The sequence below is a fragment of the Eleutherodactylus coqui genome, chromosome 2, assembly GCF_035609145.1.
Source record: "Eleutherodactylus coqui strain aEleCoq1 chromosome 2, aEleCoq1.hap1, whole genome shotgun sequence".
In the NCBI taxonomy this organism is placed as follows: Eukaryota; Metazoa; Chordata; class Amphibia; order Anura; family Eleutherodactylidae; genus Eleutherodactylus; species Eleutherodactylus coqui.
Genome location: NC_089838.1, coordinates 246,513,146 through 246,534,278, shown reverse-complemented (window position 1 = coordinate 246,534,278; position 21,133 = coordinate 246,513,146). Strand labels below are relative to the sequence as shown.

Here is a 21,133-nt window from a genome sequence, read left to right as displayed (position 1 = left end):
GTCTGGTGTGTGCGTTCTCCTATACAAGTCTATAAGAGAGAACACGCATGAGACTTGGGAAAGATTTTCGTGCCGCACACCAACTTCAGAGGAGCACACCGCTGGATCGCAGGTGAGTATAAAAAAAACACATCACCCAGCTCCTGTGATATTTCCTAACAGCACCATAACTTAGTTTATAGTGAGGACGTAACGGCTTTCCTTTAATGCTAAAAAGGCAGTTAAATTAAAAAAAACAGAACTTTTTTAATAAATTGATTGTGTCAATGTAAGTAACAAAAACGACCGCGGCAGGACTCGAACCTGCAATCTTCTGATCCGAAGTCAGACGCCTTATCCATTAGGCCACGCGGCCCTTTGCCGTTACATAGCATCAGACTAATCTATGAAAATTCCTGTGCCGCTAGGCTGCACTGTCGCTCCTCCCACACAGCGTTTCCACGCTGCCTACGCAACTTGTCTGCGGGAACTCAGAGGTGTTTCAAATGTCCTCTCGCCGGCCCTGTTTAAATTTAGTCCCCGGCTTCGTAGGCCCCAGCGGAGAGTGAGGTAAATAGAGACTCCAGCAGCGTGTGCCGGTGTACAACACGAGGCGGAGGCTGCTAGAGGCGCTTGGGAGAGCCGGGACCCTATATACCGCGTGTCCTGCGGCTCCCCTCCCGCCGGGTGGAGGTGCACGTGGAGAGCCTTTTCTGGGTCACTTGTGGGGAGTTTTATCTTGTAATATCAGAGATAAGTGACGTAAGGAATGCTACACTGCGGGGTGCGCCTCTATGACGTCACATACTGAGACCTCTGATGACGTGTCTGGTGGTGTTACGTCATCAGAGCTCGGGGGGGGGGGGAGGGATGTAGTAAATATACTGGAAACTTATTGTAGCTTCAGCTTTTGTGGTCGTTTAATACCTCTTGAATGCTGAACCTTCTGTACTTAATATCACACGTGCGGCGGTAACATGCGTGAAACATGGACCACCCAACCTCCACGTATGTCGGCGGGGCCGCTCACACTAGTGTGTTGGTGCCGTGTGTTTTCTGTGCAAAAAAAATCACATGTGGTGTGTCCTATTTTTGGCGTTTTAGCACGTATTTCACGCATGAATTGCCCATTAAAACAAATGGGGTGCTTAATAAACGCAGTAATTACGCAATTGTATACGTAATACTGCGTTTCTTTACCGTGTTGTCGTTGTGATACTGGAAGGGCGGAAAAAACTTGTGATCTCATCAGCTCGCTGGTCTACGTTTTTACTGCGCAAAAAAGCAGTACAAACGCGCACAAATATGCAGCTCTGCACGCAGTAAAGCGCGGCGTATTTACATGCGGATGCCTGTTATCTACTATCCTGGGCACAGGGGCGAACTTCGGAGCGCGCCTTCACACTGGCGAGAAAGTCGAGTGATGTGAGAGTGAGTGAAAACGCAGAATTATGAAACCAACGCCTTTTCTTTCTGCGTTTGGCGTTTTTGTTTTTTCTTTAATCTCCCGTGTTTCCCCATGGAGCCTCCTTTTTTCGTATCACAAAGCACAAACGTGCGGGGTTTTTTGGGTTTTTTTTCCATGCAAAGCGTTTTTAACATTAGAAAGGCCTATTGTCTTTTGCGCTAAAAGAATTGTGGTAAAGTCATGAGCGGCAGCGATGTTATAGTGAGAAAAAGCAGCGCTGACGCTCAAAAATCACGGGGGAAAAGTTATGATTTTGTGCAATTTTTTTCTCAGCGATATCGCGCTCGCCCGTGTGAAGGAGCCCTGAGGGTTTACTCATACGTGGCTTACATGCTGGGGATTCCCTGGTACGGCCGTGGGGAGGAGAGTTTAACAAATCTGATCCATGGATTGTGGGGAACAAATCCTGCAGGATTGCCCCGCGGCGCCGATACTAAATGCAAAGCGTGAAATGTGTGACAAATGCGCAGCATCTCTGCAGCAGACGCACGCACGACCTGGGGTGGATCCTCCGCGGTGGATCCGGCACTTGTGGCTCTATGTCACGGGCGGCTTCACATGGCCCAGAAAATCTTGCAGAAGTATGAACCGCGTTCCTCTGAATGGGCTCGTACGCACGAGTGATGGTTTTTTTTCCCTCCCTGCATGGCACCACAATGTGATGCAGGAAACAGCGTGGCATGTTCTGCCTGGCGGCGTGCTCTCACATCGCAGCGCCAATGTAATGTGAGGATGTTTGGGCATGAAAACGCCTCTCATCCTTGGGGAAGTCACATGGTGGGGAGCGCGACATGGGGGTGGGATCCGTGGCCCGATATCGCCCTCACCCATGTGACGTTAGCTAAGACCACTCTCACGTTTACGTTTTTCCAGTGTTTAACGCTGCGTTTTCAGCTCAGCGCTAAACGCTACCCTTGTTTTCAATGGGGCTTCTCAGACATGCGCTAAAACGCTGCGTTTTTCAAGCGCTGTCTTTCTATTTTCATGTGTTTCTGCTTTGCCCATTGCGGTTTCAGCGCTGCCGAAAACGTGTCAGAATGTGGTTACTGCGTTTTTTGATTGTGTTTTTTTTTTTTTTTTTCAGTTCTGGCATTATCAAGCAAAAATGCGTGAGAGTGGCCTAAGGCCTCGTGTCCACGGGCACGCACGGATACCGCATAGGGGATCCTGCACGGAATCCGCCCGTGCCAGTGACCCTGTGTACCTGTCCGTGTCTAATGGTTCTGTACTGCAGATGTGAGCGGAAGTTCCGATTGGCGCACATGTGCAGTACAGATTTTTTTAACTTAAATCTCCTGCCTTTCCCGCGGAAGCCGTCCGTGTGGGAGCCACGGTAAAATGGGGCATGCTGCGATTTTCGCAGTTCGTTTCCGCTCGTGTGCATGAAAAATAATTTTTCTATAGCATGCTATGGAGGGTTATTGCTGCGGAATGCCTGCTCCGGATTCCGCAGCATGAATCCGCTCGTGTGCATGAGGCCTAAGGGTTATTAATGCGTAATAACCTGCAATACCCAGTAATGACATTTTCTCCATCGAATCTACATATTCTAGGATGGTAACCTTTACGGTGCCTTCACACTTGCGATCGCAATATCGCTGTTTTGTTTTTTTTACGCAAATGTCAATGGGACTTTCTAATGTTAATAATGCATCACACAAAAATCACAAGTTTGTGCGTTGCGATTTTTGTGCGATGCGTTTTTAACATTAGAAAGTCGCAGTGATATTTACGTTAAAAAAAGCAGCCATATCGCGATCACAAGTGTGAAGGCACCTTTAAAAGACTTTCTATCTGAAGCCGTCTTCATACGGCCGAGAAAATTGCGCAAGATTTGTGTGTTGTGAGACAAATAGGAACCCCATCCACTTGAATGGGGTCATACACCGGAGCACTGTTTCCCTGCTTGGCAATCCTATGTGGGAAACACCTCACTGCATGTTCTATCTTCCTGTTATATCACTCATTGTTTTCATTGGGGTTGGTGGCAGCCGCGGCGGGGGATTCCCTTCATCACTGCAGTGATACGAGGGGCTTTCACATGGATGGCGAGGACGATATCGGGCCGTGATTCACAGCCAGATATTCCCCTCACCCATGTGAAGGGTCCCCAACTCCAGTCCTCAGGGACCCCCAACAGGTCATGTTTTCAGGATATCCTATGGTAAGAACACCTGTGGCAATGTCTGAGGCACCGACAATAATTACATCACCTGTGCAAGACTAAGGAAATCCTGAAAACATGACCTGTTGGGGTCCCTGAGGACTGGGGTTGGGGACCCCTGGACTAGCCTCAGTAACACAACACATAGATGAGATGTAACTAACGGGATGTCTTCTTTTCTCTTTGTTTTCTGTAGGATTATATAAAATAATTTCTACATCTATACAAGTTTTGTAAACCAGAACACGATGCAACTACTACTCCTGAGGAGGCCATATTTGTCATGTTCTTGGAGGATTAAATACTTGAGATGTTACAAAAGCACAATGACCTCCCATTTCCCGAAAGAAGAGCCCCCTGTGGATACTTCACAGACACGTATGAACCCTCTCCATATACAGATGCTTTCTAAAGGGCTCCACGAACAGATCTTTAAGGGTGCACACAAAGAGTACTCTGAAGAAGACATACAGAAGAGCATAGATCACTTGAGTAATCATGGACTTTGGGGTCAAGAGACGTCTGTTCTTCAAGATGTAGATTTAAAGCTTCCCAAGATGTACGGCAGTAACATTGAAGAACATTTCCAAATTCTAGCTCAAAAGCAAAGTTTTCCTTATCTCCAAGCAGCGAATGACCTCCTGCAGTGTAAACTTCCACACATGCCTCAAGAATGGGCCTGGCAAACTGGATGGACCAAGTATACCAAAGAGGGTGGAAAGGAGCAAGTCGACTTCCCAAATGAGCGAGCTTTAGTGTTTGATGTGGAAGTATGCATGTCCGAGGGAGTGTGCCCAACTATGGCCGTGGCTGTTTCACCCCAACATTGGTGAGATATTGTCAGTGGGTTGTATTTGGGCTATTTTGGAGCATTTAAAGTGAACCTGTCACTAGGTTCATGCTGCCCGAACCACCATCTAGAGCAGGGGTGTCAAACTAATTTTCACCGAGGGCCACATCAGGCTTATGGTGACCTTCAAAGGGCCGATTGTAAGACTGTACAGCAAGGGCTCGTTCACACAAGCGTATTTGCGTACATACTATGCAGTGAATAGAAGCCATTGATGTCAATGAGTTCATTCACATGATGTAAATTTTCACACAGTATGACCTTGTTTTGTTGCGTACCATGCACCCCAATAGGCGATTGAAGTGAATGGGGCGCGCAAATACGTGGTGAATGTGCAGGAAACCTATGTATTCACTGCATATTTGCGCACCATTTGGGCCCATTTGCGTGCCCAAATATGCAGGCATAAGCGATTTTACGATTGCGCAAATTTGCAGCGTATTTGTGCGACCAAAATACGATTATGCCCGTGTAAACGAGCCCTAATAGTTACCCCTATAGTGTTCGCGGTAGTAAAAGTGACCCTTATAGTGTTCGCAGTAGTAAAAGTGACCCCTATAGTGCTCGCAGTAGTAATAGTGACTCTCATAGTGGCCTCAGTAAAAATATTGACCCCTCCACAGTGGGCTAATTAGAAATAGCAACCCCCACAGTGGCCGCAGTAGAAATAGCGACACCCCACCCCTTCCCAGCAGCAATATTAACCCCCCAGCAGCCGTGGCACCCTAGCCAGTAATCGCATCAGTGGTGAGCGGCTGTCGGCACGCCGCGGGCCATATGACATGAAGCAGCGGGCCGGGTGTTTGACACGTGATCTAGAGTGACAGCTCCTCTTCCTGCTGGTGTATAAGAAGAGAGCTGTCACTATAGAGGATCACGGTGGGTAGCGGCTGGTGTGGCCCACCCTCGTGACTCAGACCGCCATTCTTTGTCAAGCTTCGAAGTATGTTTATTCTGAAACGCTATGGCGTTTTAGAATAAAACATACATGGATGCAGTGTACATACCTGTCCTGGGTTCATACTACCTGTGGTTCAGGAAGCATGAACCTGTTGATGGCGACCCTTTAAACAGCTGAGCAGCTGTAGTGCTGAGAGTCAAACCCTCGCCGATCTAATATTGATAGCCTGATCTAAGGACTGGTCATCAACGTGAACCCCTTTATGTAATATTTGTATGTTCTTCATTTCCAGGTATTCGTGGTGCAGCCAGCGGTTAATAGAAGAGCGATACACGTGGTCTGACCAATTGTCTCTCTCTGATCTCATTCCGCTCGAGACTTCTGTAAAGTCAAATGCATTGAACAAACAGGACTGGACAGAGAGGCTGGTGGTCGGACACAACGTCAGTTTTGACAGAACATACATTAAAGAACAATACCTGATCAAAGTAAGTGCACCTACCTTACTGACTGTTCATCGGTTCTTGTAACATGACCTAAAAAGAACATAAGCCAAATACCAGAAGGAGAAGTCACCCTTCTGCAGACAGGCTGTTTCTAGGTGTTTACCCCCCATCAGTGCAGAGCAGGGTACTGGTTGGCTGGGTGAGGGGTCTTTGATGTGGCTATGGGGGAATAACGCTTCTCCTTGTGAGGAGTCTTATATAGGCCATGTAATTCTTCTTGACAAATTTTGTATGCAAATAGGGGATAAAAAAATGCGTACTAAAAAATACAATTTCCATATTTAACATTCCAGGGCTCAAAAATGCGTTTTATGGACACTATGAGCATGCATATGGCTATTTCAGGCCTTACTGGCTTTCAGCGCAGCCTATGGATGGCAAGTAAGTATGGGAGAAAGAAAGGACTCCAGGAAGTTAAGCAGCACATCAAGAAAACACAAAACAAAGGTGAAGGTCCCTCAGTAAGTACGGCATGGTTAACTACTTTATAGTAGAAATATACCCAGAAATGTTTAGGTTTTTGTCTTTGCTATCTGTATGTTCTGTAAAGCACTATGGACAATATGTTACTGTTGCTGCAAGTGATTGGCTGCAGCAGTGACCTGTCACCTCTATGCTGTCACATCAGTGCACACAGAGGGGTAACGGGGACTTTGAGAATGACATATATGTTCACAGATTGGGAAGTCTTAGCTGCATGATTGATCAAGATCAGCAATAACTATCCTCAATCTTTTCCTTCATTAACACTGGCTAATTATTGTAAGGATTGCTTGAAAATGAGCAAATCATTTTGGTAATTGGCCTCTGAAAATGGCTTTTAGGCAGCAGTGTCAAATGGGTTTTCCATCTCAATCACCACCCTCTGGGCATCCCATGCCAACTCTTACTTAGTCTCTTCTCAGTCTCTGCTTACTGGGTTTCAGCAATATCACAACATGTGACTGATATAGCAGTGTCTTGAGTTATTATATACCTTTGTCAGCTGTTTGTGTATAGGAAAAAAAAATCATGAGGTTGGAAACCCCTTTTAATCCCATAAGGAACAAGCATGATAAATATTAGAGCGTGTGGTCCTGGGCTTTAATCCCGGCCGATAGCAGAAGTACGGGGCTGGATTAAAGCTTCTGTTTCTGCAATCAAGCAGGAGCATGTTGGGTCCTTGACTGTCAGAGACAGCAGAGGACCCGGAGGAGGTTTTTAACTGCTTCTGCCTTCTCCTTTCTTGGCTACATTGAGCTCAATGGGCACTATGTAATAAAGAGAAAAAGCAAAAGTGTTAGTTCCACTATGCAACAAGGCGATCTTGTAACCGCTGGGAGCCCCCTGGCATAGCAGAGCTGCAGGGTCCTAGCAGACCTTGATCAACACTCTTAGTGACTATTGTCACTACAGGGGGATGTAAAAAGATCATGTGAATGACCCCCCGAGGACTTATATGACGTCATGGGGGGGGGGCATAGATAATAAAAAAATAGGTATAAAAATAAGTTAAAAAAATTTACAGAATAAAATAAAAATATATACATAAGGAGAAAATGACCCAACGCCGTCGCCACATCCGCCCAGTAATCCAAAACTGTGCATTTTATATATCAAACCGTTCGAAACAAAATCAGGAACCTATCCTGTACTCTATTTTAGTGTAAATATACTAATTTGAAAAATAAACTATAAGTAAAACTATATTTTTTTAGCTCTTTACCCTCAATAAAACTAAGAACCGGAAAAAGTCAATGAAAACAGATTTAAAAAAAATATTTTTGGTAGCTGAACAAAAATAAAATAGGGTAGTAAAAACCACCACATGGGTAAAATCTAGAGATGGGCGAGCGTACTCGCTAAGGCAAACTACTCGAGTGAGTAGTGCCTTATGCGAGTACCTGCCCGCTCGTCTCTAAAGATTCGGGTGCCAGCGGGGGAGAGCGGTGAGTTGCGGGAGTGAGCAGGGAGGAGCGGGGGGAGTGAGTGAGTGAGAGAGAGATCTCCCCCCTCCCCGCCCCCCGTCGACACCCGAATCATTAGAGATGAGCGGGCAGGTACTCGCATAAAGCACTACTTGCTCGAGTAGTTTGCCTTAGCGAGTATGCTCGCTCATCTCTAGTAAAATCCCTAAAAAGTGTCTGGTCCTTTTTAAAAGCAAAACACCCTGGTCCTTAAGGGGTTAATTTAGGATTTTCTTAAAATTAAATTAAAAAGATATAGATTTAAATGAAAAACTTTAAGAAGTTGTGTCAGAACTAACTTGGTTAGGCAGGCTATAATGGATGTTCAGCTGCCTGTCATTGGCTCTACTTTATGTATGAAGTCTAGTGATGAACAGAGAACGGTGGAGTCCTCCACATGACTGCAGATCATATACATCATTTTGAAACCTGCTTTGGAAAATAAAAATTGGATTTTGATGTTTTTATGAGGACTGAGAATCTGCAATGGACTCCAAGTCTCACCCGCATGCTGCAACATTAGAGATTAACCTGCGCTGTGGATTAAAAATTTTCAGCATGTTGTTTTCCACAGCAGATTTCACCCCTTTCAGTGTAGAAAGGTGAAATCGGCCATGAAGTCCACACGTTACAGATGTGCATTTTACTGCTGATGTGCAACAGATGTTTCTCCTGCGTGCACCAACCATTTGTCAGCACTAGATTGACATAGACTTTTGAGTCTGTGACAATATCTCACTGTATGGCTCCTTGTTTGTATCTGCAGATCGATTCCTGGGAGTGGGTAAATGTTGGGAGCATCAATAATCTGGCTGATGTCCATGCACTCCATGTTGGAGGTCCTCCTTTAGAGAAAGAGGCACGCGACCTGTTTGTGAAGGGAAGCATGGCAGATATCCGAGCTCAGTTCCAGGTGAGGAAACACAGGATTCACAATGCTTGCTTAATGAAGTGATTGAACTGGGGCTCTTTGGGATCGCTGGGGGGTCCCAGCACTCAGATTCCCCATGACCTTTCAGTTTTCACCGATTCAGGAATGGGTGAAAACTGAAAAGAATGCCACACTACCGGAATACACCTTTTAATGTAATAATATGAGAAAGTCCTTGAGTTGTTGGCTTGTCTCAAGTTAAAAATCCTATTCTGCCATTTCATACTTTTCTACTAATAGCCATAACTGAGGAAGCAGGGTGATGACCAGTGTAATAGCTTTCAGAAAGTCCCGAAAAGCAAGTTTGCCTTGATAAGCAGTTAACTGATCGCCAGGCCTGCTGTCAGTGTGGACAGCGCTGGAAGCAGATAGTGCTGTTAACATTGCAGTGGCTTGGATTGGTATTACTGGCACAGCTCCCGTTGAATTTAATGAGGGGCTGTTCCTGCAGTACCAACTTGGGCTGCTGCAATACGGACAGCACTGTTTGCTTCCAGCACTGTCCACACTGCCAGCTGGCCCGGCGATCGGTTGATTGGTGGTAATCCTGGGTAGTTGACCACCGCTGATCAACTATTAATGATCTAGTGTGGCAGAGGTTAACCTGTCTGCGCTAACTTTCTGCAGTAATTTATCTTACTCTATTGTTCCCTTACCTTAAAACAAAAAGCCTTCTGCAGATTAATTAAAAAGGTAAACAAACTGTAGCACAAAAAGTTATCATAACTAAATGTATTCCGGTTGTAACTGTTTATTACCTCAGCAATCTCCGGCGCACTCATTGAAAAGAATAGAGCAGTGGTGTGCTAGTGTGACCTCAGATCCCTTCACTTGGGCACAGACCCCAATCTTTTGGATCAATGGGAGTCCCAACGGTTGGACCCCCCACCAATCAGCTAATTTATACCCTGTCTGATGAATAGGAAATAAATAGTTAAGACCAGTATAGCCCTTTATACTTTGCTTCATCTGTAGGTCGTCATTAAAAAATATCCGAGACAACCCCTTTATTGTACTTTTGGCTTTCAGTAACCGGGCATGCTTGGGCCAACCTTACCACATGATCAGAAGTTCAGACATACATGCACGTATACATCCACTTATACTGGATAAATGTACCCTATTAACCTTGGTACCCCCACCATATAGACCTCAGCATGCTTTCTCCGACTTTTGGAGGCTCATGTGCCCGTATGCTTCTGTACTATGTGATTTTCTTAGCAACCCATTGAATCGAAACTATTGGATCAAGTAGCTGTGAATGGTTGGTTGGAACAGGAACATGTTTACCATTACTTTTATAGTGGACTACATTCCGTACATGAGCCACGTGGTGCTTGAGAATATCACTACAGACACCTTTCTTTTCTTCTCTTTGTTTCTAAAGGATCTTATTGCATATTGTGCCCTTGATGTGAAAGCTACCTATGAGGTGTTCCAAGAGACATTTCCACTCTTCATGGAAAGGTAACATAGTCCGTCAGCAGGGCATTAAAAGCAGGAGCGGAATATAAAAATTGAGGTGGTTATCTTTTTTAGTATAGGTCATCAGTATAAGATTGGCCTATCCTGCACTATATAGGAAAACAAAATTGAGTGCTTCTTTTAGACCCTATTTACACTGACAGATGATCGTTCAAACGACCGTTTGACAGTTTTAAGTGATCATCTTTGCAATGTCTATAGTAGCTAAGTAGCTACTTGAGAGCTAAGCAGGCAGAGCGGGACACCGCCGCTATCGCTAGGTGAACAATACAGCTGTTCTGCATAAGCAAACAGCTGTATTGTTCTCCAGGATTACAGCTCACGTCCTGCTGTGAACTACCAGCGGGACACGGGCTGTAAGAATCTTATCAGCACTGCCGACTGTGATAACAGCCAGCACCACTGATAAGAGTTCATTGCTCAATTCAAGAAAACTAGAATTGAGCGAGGAATGACTCATGCATGAAAACTGCATGATGTCCATGCGTTTAGACCCAACGATTCTCGCTCAAAAGACAGCTGTGAGCGAATTTTTGAGCGAGAATCGTTGGCTCTAAATGGGCCTTTAGGGCTCTGTTCACATTCTATTTGGGTTCTGCGTTCAGCATGTACAGTATTTCAGGAAATGCTCCCAATATACATATTTAACATATCCATAGAGTGCTGTGTATGCCATGATGTAATAGCGAGCTTGCAAACCATCTCTGGCTCTTCGTCAGGCTGAAATGGAATAGATCTGAGGAGGCATGAAGATTTATACAGACTTATGTCATACATACTTATGACAAGGCACAGACATGGATGTGATTGGTTTGCACTTAAAGGGAATACTGCAACAGAAAACAAACCTTTTTGACTATGCACTCCCTTTTTGAACTTTTAAAAAATATATATATTTTTTGTATTTGCGCAGTGTATTACGAGCTCAATGCGCAGTGAATAGAGCCCATTGATTTCAATGAGTTTGTTCACATGAGCGTATTTTTTCACATGATCTGCAATTGCAATAGGCCATTGAAGGGAATTAGTGAGCACAAATAGGCAGTGAATGCACAGTGAAAATGTATATTCACTGTGTATTTGTGCACCATTTCAATGAGCCTGGTTGCGTCCTTTTTTTGCTTGCGTAAATACACAGTGGATTTACACTCATAAAAAACAGACCAAAACAGGCGAAAAACACTGGCATCAGCTATTTTTGGTCGCGCAAACTTTACAACTAAAATGCACTTACACCCATGTGAACAATCTCTAATAGTGGCCCCCATAGTGGCCGCAGTAGTATCAGTGCCCCCATAGAGGGCACAGTAGTAACAGTACCCCCACAGTGGCCATAATAATGATAGTGGCCTGGATCTGCAAAGGGACCATCCACGCAGCGCCCGCCGGGATACATCAGGATTTGGAACTGAAGCCACTGTTCCGACCTCTGTGTTGTGGCCGGTGCTCATAATTGCAAGCACAGCTCTCATTGAAATCAATGGCAGCCATGCTTGTAATTGCAGCCTGAGGTCCCATTGATTTCAATGAGAGCTGTGCCTGCAATTACAAGCACCGTCTGCTACAAAGGTGGTGATCAGCTGCTTCGACCCCCGGTGTAACCCGGCGGACACTGGTTTAATGCATGATCGGCGGGCCACACAAAATGATGCAGTGGGACAGATTCGGCCCGTGGGCCTTGTCTTTGACATATGTGCTGTAGATGGTGATTTTGATGCAAAAAGTCCCTATGAGACTAATAAACTGGCCTCGCAAAAAAGTAATGCAGATGACAGAATAAATTGCTACATATGCAATCTAGTTTTAATGAAGCTTCACATATAATGAATCAATATTCTGAATGTGGATGATAGGATAAGGATGCACTTGGAGGAGACTGTCCATACATGGGGCACTGTATGAGAGCATCCAGGACAATGTCTGCCTTATCATGGATTTTTCTAGAATGTTATCACATATTATTCTCTTTAAATGTTAACCTTTCTTTGATAGACGTTTTGTTTTTTAGATGTTCTCACCCTGTGACGCTGGCTGGGATGTTAGAGATGGGGGTCTCCTACCTACCAGTAAACCACAACTGGGAGAAGTATCTAGATGAGGCTCAAATCACATATGAGGAGCTGCAGAAGGAGATGAAGAAATCCCTCATGAACCTGGCGGACGATGCCTGTCAGCTGCTGTGTGATGATGGGTATGTAACTGAAAGGTATAGTTAGTTATGAGATTTTAAATAGAATGAATAGAATTTGGCCAAACCATAGGCTAAACCTTCTGGAACTTTTTTTTTGTAGACCTGAAAGGTTGTAGCAAATGCCCTACTATCATTTGGTACACTGTGTTATATATGCCAATCAGACATAGGATTAAATACACCTACCTAATATCTGTGTAGGTGCCCCTTTGCGCCACCAAAACAGCTTTGAGCTATACAAGCAGCTTCTTCCTTTTAATATTATGGGGGGAAATTTATTAAGGGCTTAGACACGCGGGCGTTTTTTCGCACGATTTGCAGGTGCGTTTGTGATCCATATCTATATAGACCCAATGCTTTGCAATGGGAGCAGTCACGTCCATTTTTTAATCGGTTGCAGCGAAAATTATAGGACTCAACAATTCGCAGAACGCATGTAACTGCGTTCTGCGAAAATCTGTGTTTCTGTGTATGTGCACTCAATGGGGCCGGCGGCAGCAGCGCCGACCCCATGGAGAACATATACAAAAGATCGTTCTCCCATTGAATTCAATAGAGTCGTCAATACAGCCGGCTCCATTGAAAATAATGGGCTGCCGGCAAGCACTGTATTAATTTTCGGGAAAGGAATTCAAATATAAGCCCTTCCCTGAAAACCATCCTAAAAAATTGTAAAAAAAGAAAAAAAAAAATCAATACTCACCTCTCTGCAGCTGCCGGGCTCAGCCGCGTCCAGCCAGCTCTTCTCCTGAACTGCTTTCAGTAGTATTCAGCAGGCGGGGATTTAAAATCCCCGCCTGCTTAATGGGCTGCCTCTGATTGGCTGAGCACTGTGACCAATCAGAGGCAGCTCTCAGCTATTGAATGACAGCTGAGAGCTGCCTCTGATTGGTTGAGTGCTGTGACCAATCAGAGGCAGCACTCACCCATTCATGAATTCATCTGGTATAATTTATGCCAATTTCTGGCATAAATTCTATATAAATGTGTCGGTCTGTGGGGGGGGGGGACACGTTCCCTCATAACAAGTCACGGTCTTTTTTCTGGAACGTGCTAGATGGTGGCACAAACCCTGAAAGTCACAAAATTCTGTATCTTTTTTTTTAAACCAGAAACTGGCATAAAATGTTTTAGAAATGTCCTCCTATGTCTATGTTTTATTTTGGAGTACTGTTTTACGTATATTTTTGCAAATGTGGTGTTGTGAATGTAATGACCACACCCGCATTCCCTTTCCTGACCCTTTTAGGGGAGGTGTTTTGATTACCAATGGACCTGATGAAAAGAACTGTTCACGCCAGAAAGACATTTTCTAATAAAGTATATTCTGCCATACTAATTATTCCACCAGTATGAATGTTCAAGTGTACTTACAGGCAGCACAGTCTATATTGTTCAATCATCATTTTTATACACAGTGAAAGCATAGACTGTGCATGCACCCATCCAATCACAGGATGCAAAAGGAAAACATAATTCATCAGATCAGGCCACATTCTTCCATTGCTTCATGGTTTGGTCCTGATGCTCACATGCCCAATTATAGACTTTTGTTGGTGGACATGGGTCGCCACGGGCACTCTGACCTGCCTGGCTATGCAGCCCAACATGCAGCAGCAGACTGTGATGACTGTGATGACCTGTGTGCTTTTAGTAGGTATCAACCACTGCCTACTTGTGACACCCGATGAGCTTCTGTTTGGGCAATGCTCTGACCCAGTCATCTAGTCATCACAATTTGGCCCTCGAATCCTGGTGTTGATCCATTTTTTTTTTCCTCCTTCCAACACATCAACTTCAAGACTGAGTGACTGACCATTGCTGCGTAATATACGTATTGCTCCTTGACATTGTCATGTGATATAGTGTTATTTACTTCCCCTGTCAGTCTAGTTAATGTGATGGCTGATCAATGTAAATACTTTATATCACATTGGTGCCTGTTTTAAGGTGTATGTGTCTAATTTTTTTTTTTTATGTGTTAGTCCGTAATACATGAGAATAGATTAAAGATGGTCTGTTAACTCTCCTGACATGTCTATTTTAGTAAATACATTCTTCTCCTACAATATTTCATAGGGATTCGGACAGTATAAAGCTGATTACTATATGTATGTCTTGATCACAAACTAGATACAAAACTGATCCATGGCTTTGGGATTTGGAGTGGGATATTCAAGAATTCAAGCAAAAGAAAGTAAAAACTAGCAAAAAGAAAGATATCAAATCTGCATCCGAATGTAATGTAAGGAAACAAGATCTCTCAGATCCACATGCAGGTGAGGATCCATGTACTCCTAGGCACTCTATTGGTATAGAACACCTTTTGTTACATGTTTTTCCCACACTTTTTCTATTGTGGATTTGTCATGACTTAACCTCAGCGATGTATTTAGATTCTGGACCTCCGAGTGAAGAAGAAGAATCACAGCCTTTGCCTGGTAAAGTGTACTTGGATGAAATCATTGAGAAAACTCTACCATACTTGCCTAAAAGAAGCCAACATATGCCCGGGCATCCTGGGTAAGTGACAGATACAAAAGATGCGTAAAAGAACTGAAACATAATTATTCCTTTATAGAGTGTGACCTAATGTATTTATTTCATGATATCGGATCACCTCACACTTCAGTTAGCATGGTTTTTGCTAGTGAACATTAATATAATCTTATATCTCATCCGTATTATTGGGGGAAACAGCTCGGACCGTGGGTACAGCTACTGTCACTAGGAGGCCGACCCTAAGCAGAAAAAGTGTTGGCTCTTTCTGCTAGCTATACCCCTTCTCCAGTCACCAAGCTTATTAGTTTTAGCTTAATCCCGCTAAGAGGCTGTCCTCTCTGTTACCGGTCTTCAGTCCATTTTCTCTGACTACATTCGGAAATACAGGGTAGGCACTGGATTCTCCTTATTACCCTGCCAAGGAGGGCTAACAGTGTGGAGCCAACCACCCTGTTGTATGCCTGACCCTCAGAAGAAAAGGAGGAATGATCTAACAACCAGTTTGACCGTGACCCGCCAGCTACAGCGTGCCTCCTTCAACAAGAGCATATCCTCCCTCTACAAAAGGTATCCAAGCACTGGGGTGCGTGCTGCTAGAGTATAGGAGTTACTTCTACGGGAGGGTGCTGTAGTGGTTAGCTTGCTAAGGAGCCTGCTTCACAGGGGGTGGGCTGCTACGTTAATCACCTTATTAGTGGCTGCCATTAAAGGGGTGGTCTCACAGGCTTTCTTTAACCTATCTAATTGCCCTGCTGGAAGGAGGTTTCTCCTGGGGAATCCTCCATTCACTGCTCTGCTCACCCTATTCCTGTGCTCTCATTAGCGCCTGCACTTCCCAGGACTACGGCCTGTCCTCAGGTCCTTTTTCTCCTTTCTTCTGATCTCAACATCATCTCTTCTCCTTTGCTGAGACCTGTGGTACCTCTCATGGGTCGTCGTCTTCTCACAGCAGTGAGGCCTGGAACCACAGCACAGCATAGAGTAAGCTCTGTCTGGTGGCTAGCTCCTTTTTATCAGTGTCACTTCTGCAGCATCCATAGCAGCAAGCAAAATAGACCCTAGCCCCATGTCTGACCCCAGGGCAGAATGCTCCAGACAGGCTACAGCCAGAGTACTTTTTCTGTCACACCAAATTTTCATGTGGTCAGTCTGAACCTCTCTGTGCTGTCTGCCTCTCATCGAGACAGGCTGCCCAGCGATGTGCCTACTGGCCCCCTCTCAGCTACAGCCACATCAACCTCTGAACTGAACTGGACGTGCTCTCTGTCTTGTACAGTCCTGGACCTTACTAAAGTCCTGGACTGTGCTATGCTGGATAGGACTTTCCGTCACCTGCTTCCAAACACCTCTGATGGAGAAGACTCCTTACCCCTTGGCCCCTCCCATGGAAGACCCAGGAAGCAGTCTAGACAATCTCACTCGCAGCAATCCTCTGAGTCACCAGCCTTATCGTGCTCTCTACCTCCCCCTTCCCCTCACTGGGATGCGCTCTAGCTTTTCTCCAGGAATGACGATAATTGCTGTGAAGGACACCCTGCAGGTGAAAGAACCAGATCCAAAAGCATCCGTGGGGGAAGGTCTCTTTCTTTTTTTTTAATTCGTTTTATTTATTAATGATGAGCAGTCTGAGACACATAAAAATGAAGGTTTGTACAATACACATTAGTGCAAATAGAAACATATTCATGTTTTAAAGGGGTTGTCCCGCGCCGAAACGGGTTTTTTTTTTTTTTTTTTTTTAACCCCCCCCCCCGTTCGGCGCGAGACAACCCCGATGCAGGGGTTAAAAAAACAACCCGCACAGCGCTTACCTGAATCCCGGCGGTCCGGCGTCTTCATACTTACCTGCTGAAGATGGCCGCCGGGATCCTCTGTCTCCGTGGACCGCAGGGCTTCTGTGCGGTCCATTGCCGATTCCAGCCTCCTGATTGGCTGGAATCGGCACGTGACGGGGCGGAGCTACACGGAGACGGCATTCTACACGAGCGGCCCCATAGAAGACTGCAGAAGACCCGGACTGCGCAAGCGCGGCTAATTTGGCCATCGGAGGGCGAAAATTAGTCGGCTCCATGGGAACGAGGACGCCAGCAACGGAGCAGGTAAGTATAAAACTTTTTATAACTTCTGTATGGCTCATAATTAATGCACAATGTACATTACAAAGTGCATTAATATGGCCATACAGAAGTGTATAGACCCACTTGCTGCCGCGGGACAACCCCTTTAAGTTAACATCGAACTTGCTATTGTGCCTTTCAGACTATCCGTCTGTATCTTTAATAACAATAAACATTTTTAAACTTATATAAATCGTAAATTGAGTTTTGCTCTTTTTTGTTTTGTGCCTTGGAGGTTGGGGGTTACAGGTCTTCCAGGCGCTTTTGGAATTTAGCTGGGCATCCTCCAGGCGTTTTTGGAATTTAGCTGGGCATCCTCTGTTTTGGTATATGATTTTTTCATACGAGGTTACAATGTTCACGTTTTGGATCCAGTGTAGGGTCGAGGGGGCCTCTGTTGCCATCCATTTCATGGCTATTTCTTTGCGGGCCAGGAATAGTGTCTTCTCTAGGAAGACCCGAGTGTGGAATGGCCACACCTCCTCCTCCAGTAGACCAAACAGCGCCACCTTAGGGTCTAGCCCAATGGCCAGTGGGGGTCGTAACAGCGAGTTTACGAGATTTATTACTTCTGACCAGAACTCCCGAACGTACTGACACTCCCAGATCAAGTGCCAGAAGTCCGCCCTTGGTTGGCGTCATCTCTGGCATGAATCCGAGGTCGTATTGCGCATTTTGTGTAGTCGATTGGGAGTGAGATAGGCTTGGTGTATAATGTATAGCTGGATTAGCTTGTTATTTACAGCTGGTGACACTGACAGGTGGGATTCGGAGATATCCTGCCATTCCTCAGGTGTTAGAGAAGCAATGGCAAGTTTCCATTTATCATATGCTGGGGGGGGGGGGGGTTAGGATCTATTTTAGCTGAGAGGAGGTGTGTGTATAAAGCTGATATTAGGCCTTTGGGTCCTTGGGATTTGAGAATGCCAATTGTGGGGAACTTGGATATGCGGGCCAAGGGGGGGGGGGGGGAAATTGGGAGTTTAGTGCATGTCTCATCTGAAAGAATCTGAACAGCTGGAGGTGTGGGGCCTGTAGCTTGTCTCGCAGTTGTGTAAAAGTGGGGAGTGTTCCGTCTATATATATATGTCTTTTATTGTTTGTATCCCTTGGGCGATCCAGTATTGTGGGTCTGGGACGGTCTGTAGTGCGGTGAGACCAGGATTGTTCCAGAGGGGGAGTTCTGGTATTACACCCTGGTAGTTCTGCAGAGTCTTTGTTTCTTTCCAAACGCTAAGAGCCAGTTTATGGAGTGGGATTAGTTCGGTGGCTTTGGTATATTCTGGGAACTCTAGGAAGTTTAGGAGATTTTGTCCTGTTACTTGTTTAGCGAGTTGTTTGTCTGCTATGGGTAGTTCTCTTCCCAAGACCCAAGCTCTGATGTTTCGCAGTTGCCCTGCCAGGTAGTAGAGCCTGAGATCCGGTAGGGCCATTCCGGCTTGCTCTTTGGGTCTTTGTAGGATTGACAGGCTCAGCTTAGAACGGGAGGAATTCCAGATAAATGTTATAATTAGGGAATTTAGGGACTTAAAGAGGCGCTTGGGGACATTCACTGGCATATGTTGTAATATGTATAGGCATTTAGGTTGGATGACCATTTTGATGAGATTTATGCGTCCGGCTACGGATAGTGGTAGTTTGGCCCATCGCTTCAGTTTGTGTTTTATATTCTCTAAGAGTGGGTTTATATTATCTGCTATTGCCTTGTTATGGTCGTGCGACATGATCATTCCCAAATATTTGAATGTTGAGACTGGTTTTAGTCCGTATCTTGCAACGGAGGGGTCGTTTTTTGGGTTGGCCTCTGTATAGAGGATTGTTGATTTGGACCAATTTACGTGTAGTCCGGAGAAGTGGGAGAACCTGTCTATGTGTGTCATGGCTTGGGCAAAGGAGTTTGATGGGTTCGATAGGAATAGGATTGTATCATCCGCGTATAGTCCTAATTTGCTTTCGAGGTCTGACCATTTAATGCCGGTTACACCAGGGGCGCTTCTTAGTCGGATCGCCAGTGCTTCTATGGCTATGGCGAACAAGGCCGGGGATAGGGGGCATCCTTGTCGGGTACCTCTTGCCAGTTGGAATTCCGCCGAAGGGACACCGTTAACGACCACATTTGCAGTCGGGGATTTGTATATAGTTTTAACCCATTGTTGGAATTTAGGTCCGAATCCGAAACGGATCAGACAGGCCTCTAGAAAAGCCCATTCCACGGAGTCAAAGGCTTTTGCCATGTCGAGTGAGACCAGAGCCCAGGGCATGTTGTATTGTTTACCTAACTGGATAGCTGTTTGGACTCTACGGATATTTATGGTTGTAGACTTCCCTGGCATGAAGCCCGTTTGGTCGGGGTGTATGATGGAGAGGATCACCTGGTTCAGTCTAGTGGCCAGTATTTTAGTTAGGATCTTGTAATCTGCATTCACCAGTGATATGGGTCGATAAGATCCACAATCTGTGGGGTCTTTCCCAGGTTTCAGGATGACTACTATGGATGCTTTATAGAATGAGGCTGGGAGTGTTTTGTCTAGTTGCGCTTGATTTAGCACCTCAAGAAGTTGTGGGCCTAGTTGCTCGTGGTATTTACGGTATGTCTCTATGGGAAGACCATCGGGTCCTGGTGATTTGTTAAGGGCCATATCTTGGATTATTAGCTGGATCTCTTCCAGAGTGCAGGGGGCTTCCAGGAGGTTGACCTGCTCTTCGGATAGGGTAGGGAAGTCTAAATCGTTCAGGTAGTCTAAGACATCTGTCACCGTATTGTTAGAGGTGGAGGTGTATAAGTTGGCGTAGAATTCTTTAAAGCAGTTGGTGATGGATGGGGTGTCAGTGTATTCTATTCCTTGTTGGTTTTTGATCTTGAGGATCGTGTTTGTTTGATTTTCCCGTTTGATGAGGCTGGCGAGTAGGTGGCTGGATTGGTTCCCTAGCTCAAAGTAACGTTGTTTGGAGAAAAATAGTTGACGTTTGGCTTTGGCATGTATTTGGTGTTTATAAAGTCGGGATAGACTGAGCCAGGCTATTTTGTTGGCATCTGTGGGGGCTGATGTATATGTTTTCTCGGCCTCTAGGGTTTGGTTTTCTATCTCCTTGTCGGCCTGGGATGTCGTTTTTTTTTATGTGTGAGATAGCTGATTTGAGGAATCCTCTGATATAGGCCTTAAGCGTATCCCATTTTAAGGCGGGGTGGGTGTTGTCCTTGTGGGCATCTAGGAATAAGGAGATGTGAAAAGGCATCTGGTCGTCTGATCCAATAAGTTTGAGCCAGAATGGGTGCAGCTTCCATGTGGGCCTTATTTTAATTTGCGGGAATTTTAGGGTTAGCAGTATGGGGCTGTGGTCTGAGATGCCTCTCGGGCAGTGTGTTATGTTTGTGAGATATATTGCTAGTTTTGTGGAGCTAAATATATAGTCTATTCTTGTCAGCGCGTTGTATCCCGGTGAGTGGCAAGTGTATTCCCGTGTTTCCGGGGGGCGTAATCGCCAAAGGTCGACCCATCCGACGCTTTCGATTAATTGTCTCAACGGGGAGTTTGAGGTGGGGGTGGGATTAGAGCGTGTGTAGAATTTGTCTTTGATAGGGTCCATTATCATATTGAAATCACCTAGGCACATCACCTCCGCTAATGGATAGTGATGTGCAAACGCGACAGCAGTCTGCAGAAGATGGAGATTATTGTGGGGTGGGTTGTATATGGATAAGATGACATATGGTTTGGAGTCTATTTCTCCGTATATAAATGTATCTTCCTTCGGGATCCCTGCGGGTAGTAATTGGGTTCCAGCGCACTGATTTGTGAATCAGCACCGAGACGCCCCTAGAGGAGGAGGTGTGAAAGGAGTGGGAAGTCCACTGGATCCATGGTTTTGAAATGGTGTCTGCCTTATCTTTGACAAGGTGGGTCTCTTGTAAGCTAATGATGTGCGGGTTTAGTTGTTTGATATATGCAAATACAGTCCTTCGTTTGAGTGCTGTGCCAAGCCCTCGGACGCTCCAGCTAAGGCATTTTAGGGATGCCATTATTTACGTGGATATAAGATTTAGTCTTTTGTCTGTGATTTAGGGATGGGAGGAGGTTGGTATTGGTGGGTG

At 45.3% G+C, this 21,133-nt stretch overlaps 1 protein-coding gene and 1 non-coding gene across 2 annotated transcripts in view; one reads left to right on the top strand and one right to left on the bottom strand.

Moving 5' to 3' along the window:
• Window positions 1–282: 282 nt before the first annotated feature.
• TRNAR-UCG (transfer RNA arginine (anticodon UCG)) lies at window positions 283–355 on the bottom strand. The gene has a single exon. It is a non-coding gene; the product is annotated as a tRNA-Arg (tRNA).
• A 95-nt stretch (window positions 356–450) lies between these two features.
• Window positions 451–21,133, top strand: part of POLG (DNA polymerase gamma, catalytic subunit) — a 60,840-nt gene continuing 40,157 nt past the window's right edge. The window contains exons 1-9 of the mRNA XM_066592800.1: window positions 451–549; window positions 3,808–4,440; window positions 5,655–5,850; window positions 6,162–6,329; window positions 8,581–8,727; window positions 10,133–10,212; window positions 12,239–12,421; window positions 14,555–14,700; window positions 14,818–14,944. Coding sequence (XP_066448897.1) covers window positions 3,860–4,440; window positions 5,655–5,850; window positions 6,162–6,329; window positions 8,581–8,727; window positions 10,133–10,212; window positions 12,239–12,421; window positions 14,555–14,700; window positions 14,818–14,944 — 1,628 coding nt within the window. The 5' untranslated portion in view covers window positions 451–549; window positions 3,808–3,859. The remainder of the gene's footprint in view (window positions 550–3,807; window positions 4,441–5,654; window positions 5,851–6,161; window positions 6,330–8,580; window positions 8,728–10,132; window positions 10,213–12,238; window positions 12,422–14,554; window positions 14,701–14,817; window positions 14,945–21,133) is intronic.